Genomic DNA, 8,436 nt, shown 5'->3' on the forward strand with positions numbered 1-8,436 from the left:
GCACTTCCACAATTAAGAACCACTACACTCAGATTTAAAACACCGTATGTATACACGTGTGTATAAATATATAGGTACAGAAATGTAAGTCTCAGCCCAAAAGCCTCATCACCAGTAGCTTCTCTCAGCCCCAATCACCTCTTCCCCCTAAACACAAAACTTTTTTTTTTCAGATTTTTAAGTGATGTCCATACCCCAATGTGGGGCTCTAACTCACAGCCCTGAGATCAAGAGTCACATGCTCCACTGACTAAGCCAGCCAGGCACCCCTACACATAAAATATTTCTAATAAACAATTTGCTGTGTTAAGATGGCTTTTCAATTGTTAACTCAGTACTTAAGTTTTTTCATATAATTATGCCTTATCCTTCTTCCAGGATTATAGCCCTGCTCCTTGAGAATATACACTGCCTTACTCTTCTTGTTTTTTTTCCACAGCCCTTACCATACTGCCTGAACACAGACATGTAATAAAGATCTGACTGATCTAATAAACGTATACCAAAATTACTGGCAAGAACAGCCAAATTATCCAATTTGAGCTATTCCCCCCAAAAAGTAGACAAAGTAAAAATTTAGGGAAAAAAACATTTTTTTAATCTCTAACTTAGTAATCAAGAACAACTAAAGTTTGTCTCACTAATAAGCATCTGTATATTTGCACTTTTTATTACAGTCATCACAAGTACTATCCCACCCAGCTTCCCATCCCCATCCATCACATCTAGTTTGAGACCTGCATCCTTGCTAATATTATCTTGTTGCTGTTTGTGATATCTTTAGCTGTTGTCAGGTAGCCTTTACAACAAATTTTATAATATTCTGTAATTAGTAAGATAAGTTAATGAAAGTCACAGTGAATGTGTCAAACAGATGTTTAATAAATACTTCCTGATGGAACTTAATGTTTATCAACCACAAAAATAGGCTTTTGCATATGAATTATATGCTACTTTCCTAATAGAAACTTGGTTGAGAATACTGTCTGAAAATAAGAGAGTCTTTCTCAACATCACATATAATACAAGTCTATTTCTGAATGTTGACAGATTAATAATTTTCTGCTTTTCTGATATTTACACACCTGAAAACTTTATAAAATATGATATGACTTCTTAAACCAATAGTGCTACATTACACAAGAAACTCCACACCAACTGACATTCTCAATGTTGAAACTACTAGGAGAAATGAATGGCACACAATTCTAAAAATACAACCTGAAGAATATAAAGCTGGCCCATCTTTAAAGTTTTGTGTCATATATTTACCACTATTAAAATAATCTGAACGACTTAAGCTGTTTTTACGAAAATATGAGAAGGCACTCAAGAAGTATGCCTGCTAATTAGGTACTGCGTTAAAACATTACCATGTTTTGTTGCGTCCTACAGCAACAGATAGAGCCATAGTTACCACAAAAAGAAAGCAGTCCTCAACTCTCTATTCAATAAAAAAGGTTCAAATTCCACAGACAAAAAAAAATGGTACCCTGGGTTGTTTGTTTTTAAGGAAGATTAAATTTAGGAGTTGCCAACACCCAAACGAAAAACATTCCAGAGTATTAGACTCAATTGTAGTGGGGAGTGATCTACATTCTCAGCACTATGTTCCCTAACCCAAAGCAGGAGCATTAACAATGGATGTTTCTTAGGATCTCGCATGATACACCACACTTATTTCCCCCGGTAAACATAATGCTTGTTAAAAACAAAAACAAAAAAGGTACTGGAGAAGTAACAATTCTAGTGCAAGCAGCCTGACAAAAAATGAAGTTTAACATCTGCCAAGATATTTCCCAAAATAAGACCCCTGTCAGATGAACAATGAGGAAAAGACTGAAAATGACTAATTCTTTTATTTGGACCATCAGCTACTTTTAAAAATAAAGTTGAGGAATGTAGCTTTTCCAGAGCCCTGTCTTTAGTTTCCCCTTAATCTTCATATTTTTAACAACAACAACAACCAAAAAAAAAAAAAAAAAAAAACCCTAGAAATTTGATTACCACTCTCATGAATTCCTTTTAAAGCAATTTAATGAATAACAGATCTTTTGTGCAAGTAGCAAACCACAGAGGACAGTTTTGCTGGCTGATAAAATCTCGCTGAAACATGCATATAAAAATATACCCTTCAAAGACAAACTGTGATTTTCCAGGTATGGAAATCATATTAACACTTAAAAAGCTGGGTATGTTTGACATATACCCTAGCTTACTCTGAATGTTTTTACTTGAACCACAACTGAAGTTAGCATATTCTTATTAATTATTAACTAGGTATCAAAGTTGAATACATTACAAGGCCACGAGTAAAAAAAAAAAAAAAAATTTTTTTTTAAGAGTAAAACCTAATGAGCCAATGAGAAAATGATACAACTTCTTTGGGTGAAACAAGGTTGTGGAATCACTTCCCAAAACTCGTGCACTTCTATTCAAGTAACCAAAATTTGCTTAGAAAAAAATTTTTTGAGGGTAGAGATAGGTGCGGTTACACACTAAGTAAAAATGTTTCACCACTCACTCTAATAGAAAGACGTTGCTGCCTGCAGGAATGTTGAGACTGCTCAAAAATACAAAACAAAAACAAAAACCCTACCACAAATGTTTTCCAGAATACGCAGAGCCAAATACTTAAATACACGGAAAGATCGTCTTAGCAAAAAGAACTGTGGGTTGTTACAGCATTCCTATTGTCCTAAATACCACTCAGAATAAACTGTGCGCGCGCGCGCGCGCGCGCGTGTGTGTGTGTGTGTGTGTGTGTGTGTGTGTGTGTGAGATGGGGAGCGCTCTTCCCAAAAGCTGGCTTAGATATGAAACAGTGCATACACTCATTCAGATACACTCATCTTGGATACACTGAAAGATAAAGCTGTCTCGCACAGTGCTAAGGCCACGTTTCTTTACAGGTGGTATTAAACACTGTCAAGAGAAAAGAGATAAACAATCTGATAACTTCCGAGGGGCACGTGGGAAACTAAACAGCGTATGTCGTCATCACCATTAATCAATTTTTCTAACTGATGAATCAGAAACAAACAACCCTAAGCGGGCAAGTCCTGGAACCACGAGTAGTCTTTCCACCAATGTAAAGAAGGATCCTGAATCGGAGACCTCAGCCAGGAAGCCTGAAAAGCACGTGTCCTACTTTGCGTTTGGGGAACTTCCCAGGAAGCATTTGCTCACAGTAAAACTCCATCACCCTCGGCCTGCATAACTCAGCGAAAGGATAAAAGTACGAGCTGGAGTGGGGAACCTCTGCCCCCGGGGCCCCGGGAAGCTCCCTCCGCGGCCCCCCGCCCGCTCACCTCTGCCGCGGGGATGTTGACCACGCCGGTGGAGCGACGCTTCTCGCGCAGCTTTCTCTTCTCGATCTGCCCCTTGCCCTTCCTGGCACTGGGGCCCGAGCTCTTGCCCTTGTCCTGGGCGCCGTCCCGCTCCTCGTCGTCGCCCCGGGCCGGCGGTGCCCCCGAGGCGGAGATCGCGGCCGCGGCGGTGGGAGGCGGCTCGTCCTCGGGCCGCCGGGGGCCGGGGGCGGAGCGGGGCAGCGCCGCGGGGCCCACGGCGCAGTTCACGCCCCCGGAGCCGGGGGCGGCAGGTGCGGCCGCGCCGCCCGGGAGGTTGTTGTTGAGCTCGTTGGCCGCGGCGGCGGCCGAGGTGCCCAAACCCCCCGCCGGGGGCTTCCCGCTCGCGTCACTGCTGCCCCCGCCCGGGGCGGCCGGGCCCGGGGGGTTCTGCTTGGCGCGCATCTTCTCGCGCTTCGCCTTCCACTCCTCCAGGAAGTCGGTGGTGCTGCCGCCGCTGCCGCCGGTCCGGTAGCCACCGGTCGCCATATTCCCAGCGGGGCCGGCCGGGCTCTCACCTCAGGCCGCCCGGCCCGGCTCCGGCCGCCGCTGCCTCTGCCCTCCCGCGGCCCGGAGGATGCGAGGGAACGACCCCCGGGCGCGGGGGCGGCCGCGGCTCCCCCAGCGGCCGGCGGGTCTGAGGGGAAACACAAAAGGGGGCGGGAAAGGGAAGCGTTAAGGTCCTCGCCTGGCCTGAGGGGCTGCCCCCGCGACCCGTCTCGGAGCCCCCCGCCCCCGCACAGCGCGGCGACCAGTCCCCGGCGGCAAGTGGCTGCAGAGTCCCCACCCTGCAAAGTTTCTCCGACGCACCTACACGGCGGGCCCGGCGATCGCCGCCCCTCGAGGGGAGGAGAAAGGGACTGTCCCCACCCCCGGCCCGCCCGCCCCATCCCCACCGGGGTCTGCGCCTGCGGCGGTAAGGGGACCGGGGCCAGACCCCGCCACCTGTCGGCTCGCCGCCTCTCCTGCCCCTCGCTGCGGCCACCGTCGGCCCAAGGTCCCCGCCACCAACACCTTCAAGCCTGGGCGAGGCGCGAAGCCCCTGGGCGGCTCGCAGAGGAGGCTGGACGCGCACACACACCAGTTGTCCAGCCGCTTCGGGAGGACGGGCGCGCGGGTCGAGCGCGGGCAGCCCCTTACCTGGGGGGAGTTTGGGGGGACGAGGCGCGGGTCTGGGAGTCGGCGCCCAGGTGAGCCGACGCGGCGGCGCGGAAGGAGCTGCGGCAAACTCGCGGCCGGAGCTCGCGACTCTCCCCGGCCAGGAGGGAGGGAAAGAGGGAGGGAGCGAGGGGCGGGAGGGGAGCCGAGCGGCGCCGAAGCGCGGGCGGAAAGGGCCGAGACGGCGCGCGAGGGGCGCGGCGCGCAGTGAGGGGCGGGGTGGGGGGGGGCGGTTCGTGCCCGCCGACGCCCCGCCCCCGTCGCTCAGGTGCGCGCCGCCTCGTCCCGCCCGCCGCTGCAGCCCGCCCCGCGCCCGCCTGTCCGACCGCACATTCCTGGGCTCGCGGCCCCGCGGCGGCTCCGACTCCGGGCGGGACGGCCCTCCACGCCCTTCACCCCGGTCCTCTTCTCCGCCTCCCCGTCTCCCACCACTCTTCCTTTTAAGTACAAGACATATTCTTCGAGGGAAAATCTCGAAGGCTGCTGGCCGAGGGGGAAAATGCAGTCAACTTGTGATGATTCAGGCCTGACTAGCCAGGATGGGAAAAGAGTCGCGCGTCACTTTTCCTGGTCGCTGCCCGCTTTTCAGATGTACCAGGGTGGCAGGCAGAAGAGCAGTAAAAAAAAAAAGAAACAAACCCAAACACTTCCTTCTGAGAAAAGTCTGTGGTCTCTGGGTGAAAGGGTCAGCTGAAAGAAAGAGGGACTTACATTATCAGTGAATTATCAATTATCTTAGGCTTGCTGGAGAAAACTAAAAACTCATTTTGCCAGTGTATTGCATTGGCATCCCATTCCTATTTGGAATTCTCCTTTTAGCCCTGTCTCTACACCTCTTTACAGAGCGTGAATTTAGCAGCAAAGCTCCCTATCCAGTTATGAAAGCTGCGTTGATGCTGATTTCATGTGGGCTGGTGCCGTGATTGACTCTTACTTCTCTGTTCTCTTAACATACCAGGCAGTGTATCTTCTCCTCAGATGCAAGTCATTTAACATTTCTGGATCAGGGCTGCGTGGACTGCCACTGTCCCACACCTGAAGGGACAGACCTCACTACATACAAGTGGTGGCAGGGCACATCATTGTCCTGGGCTACAAATGCCAGGTCACCATTTTGTAAAAAAAGAAAAAAAAAAAAAAAAAAGTAGGCGAGCCCTGAGTCACACTCTTACCTAACATAAATCTTTATTCCTACTTAGTATTCCTGTTTTGCCCAGGTGGCACATGGTGGGTGGGCAATCAGTGCGTGCCTGCCACAAAAATAAGATCGGGAGACAGTGATTTACATGCTATTTATTTCTCAGAGGGAAAGTCACAGAGTTCTGGTCTTTGGTCTGGCTTTTGGGGTGAAACATGCATAACAGTGAGAGGGCTCTGGAAAAAAATCCTTAGAAAATCAAAGGCCTTCCTTGGGAATTGGTTTAAAAGGCTGAGCCTAGCTGGTAACAACCTGGGTTTGCCACCTGAAATCCCTCCCTTACAGAGTCACTACAGTATTTTGTTTTCTGGGTTTTAAGGGGGTAGAAGGAGAGTTGGGCATTAAGCAGATTCACATTAATATACTTTGTAACTTACCAAGGATTTTCACCTGGAAGGGCTGCTGGATATAGCAGAAAGAGGATACAGTGTGCCTGAACATAAATACATAAGTAGCTGAGAGAGCTTGGATGTGGTGTTTGAATTCTCTGAAACTCCGCTTTCTTTACTACAAAATCAGCAACAACAGCATAAAGTTTTAAGCTATTATAAGACTTGACACTATGTACTTGGTTCAAGGAAGGCATTCAGTAAATATAATCCCTTTTATTAGTAAATGGATATCAAGCAGTCTTTGGTCTCTAAAAAGTGGGGGGGGGGGGTGGCGTTGAGGGGAGAAGGCAGGCAGAAAGATTACGTACTGAATACACAATATTCATTTGAAAATGAGACACAGAATGAACTAGAATAACACTTACCACTGCACTCTCAGACTGGTTCTCTTAGTATTAATAGGCTCTGAGTCAGGAATTGGATACTCCTGACTCCTGTGGCTTTGGGCAAGTTGCTTAACTTTTGTGCCTCTGTTTACTTACATATAAAATGGGGATAATGATACTTCCTACATTGTGAGAGTGTTGTGAAGGCATCTGAGATCCTTGGATAAAAGGTAGTATATGAGTACCAGAGTAGTTATTATTAGTCTATAAAGTGCCCTAGGAACCATGGATGAAAGAGATTATCGAGGTACAAAGCACTGTGTATTATTATTGTTATCATTTATTATACCTTTTGTCTTTACCTTACCATTCTCACTTCCAAAGATGTATTTTACAGCCAGACTACTTCCAGCCTTGCATCAAGATATTTAGCTGAGTCAGTCCTAAATTGCAAAATGTTTGCATATCATCAATCTTTATGTTTAGCATTCTGATGAAATAATCCTCAAAGACTCGGAGCTTGGTTTCTCAACCATGGCACTATTGATATTTAAGAATAGATAATTCTTTAGGGTTTGTCCTGTCCACTGTAGGATGTTTAGCAGCATTCTTGGCTTGCATTCACTAGATACCAATAGTTGGCCCTCACCCCCAGTTGTGACTTTGCCAAATGTTCCCTGCAGGGAAAAATCTTCCCCAGTTGAGAATTTCTGAGCTGGCTCTAAAATAACTAATTTTGGTGATACACTTGCCCTTAAATAATAAAGGGAAATAAGATGATACTAACAAATAAAAAAAATTCATATTAATAGGTCAGAATGAAACTTACTCTAAATGTTAAGTCTTACTTAATGTTTTTCAGAGAGTGGATTAGCTATGGTGTGAAATAGCCTTTTTATGGTGTTGAAATAATTAATAGAATATTGAGCCGTTATGCCTTCAAAGCAAATATTTCTGGAACATATGCAATTCATCCTCTAAAATCAAAATATTACATGTACATAGTCTTTAAATGTAAATACTTTAGTTCTGTAAGAATTATAACAAAAGGCCAAAAGGCAGCAATCCCCTACTTAGCCTTCCCACTCCCAAAATCCTACCCAAATTTTTGAATTCTTATATCTCTTTCTGCTAATATGAATCTTCATATTTATTTTTAATGTATTTATTTTGAGAGAGAGAGAGTGTGTGTGTGTATGTGTGTGTGTGTGTGTGTGTGTGTGTGCGTGTGTGTGTGTGTATGGGGGGGGGGGGGGGGGGATGCGAGAGAGAGGGAGAGAGAATCCCAAGCAGGCTCAGCAACATCAGCACAGAACCCAAAGCTGGGCTCGATCCCACAAACTATGAGATCATTACTGGAGCTGAAATTAAGAGTCAAACTCTCAACCCAGGTGCCCTTCATATTTATTTTAATGCCCTTATCAGTTATTCTACTTCTTGATTTCTCCATTTTTAGACATACTTTGTTGACTTTCTAATACAGAAAAAGAAAATTTAACCCTCTTATACTAACTACACATACACTTTTCTTACTCCTAAACTCCTGATATATTTATATCATAATTTTATTAAACATTTAATGTTTATTAATGTTATAAACATTAAATGTCTATTTAATAAAATAAATGTTAATGCACCACTGAGGCATGCAGTGTACTAAGAATGCATTTTTTTAGAACTTCTTTCTTGTTACACAATTGTTTCCCTTTCCTTCTCGGTTAAAACTTGGCGTTTTAAAAATCATTGCATCATATTCTATATACCAGTCACAAATTGAAACCTAAACTTTCCTCCTCTTGGTGCAAATAGTCCCATCAGGTACTCTATCAGTTCCATTTCTCTTTTTCTTGGTGATGTCTCTCCTGGAGATCTCCATCCCCTGCTGTGGTCTGGATTGATTTTAAGACTCATGGCTCTGTGATCATCCTAGGATTATGTTTCCCTAACATCCTGGGGATCATTTCCTATGCAGATCTCTTGTTTCCTGAATCCCATATTGTCCTCTTTCCTTTTTT

At 45.8% G+C, this 8,436-nt stretch overlaps 1 protein-coding gene across 3 annotated transcripts in view; it reads right to left on the reverse strand.

Annotated features, from left to right (window-relative positions):
• Window positions 1-4,162, reverse strand: part of PAWR (pro-apoptotic WT1 regulator) — a 137,129-nt gene extending 132,967 nt beyond the window's left edge. For all 3 annotated transcript variants that reach the window (XR_009617123.3, XM_060656884.3, XM_060656885.3), the window contains exon 1: window positions 3,312-4,162. Coding sequence is in view for 2 of the 3 variants with exons in the window: in XM_060656884.3 (XP_060512867.1) it covers window positions 3,312-3,836 (525 nt within the window). In the remaining variant the exon portion in view is untranslated. The remainder of the gene's footprint in view (window positions 1-3,311) is intronic.
• Window positions 4,163-8,436: the final 4,274 nt, after the last annotated feature.

Source organism: Panthera onca, chromosome B4, assembly GCF_046562875.1.
Source record: "Panthera onca isolate mPanOnc1 chromosome B4, mPanOnc1 haplotype 2, whole genome shotgun sequence".
Taxonomy (NCBI): Eukaryota; Metazoa; Chordata; class Mammalia; order Carnivora; family Felidae; genus Panthera; species Panthera onca.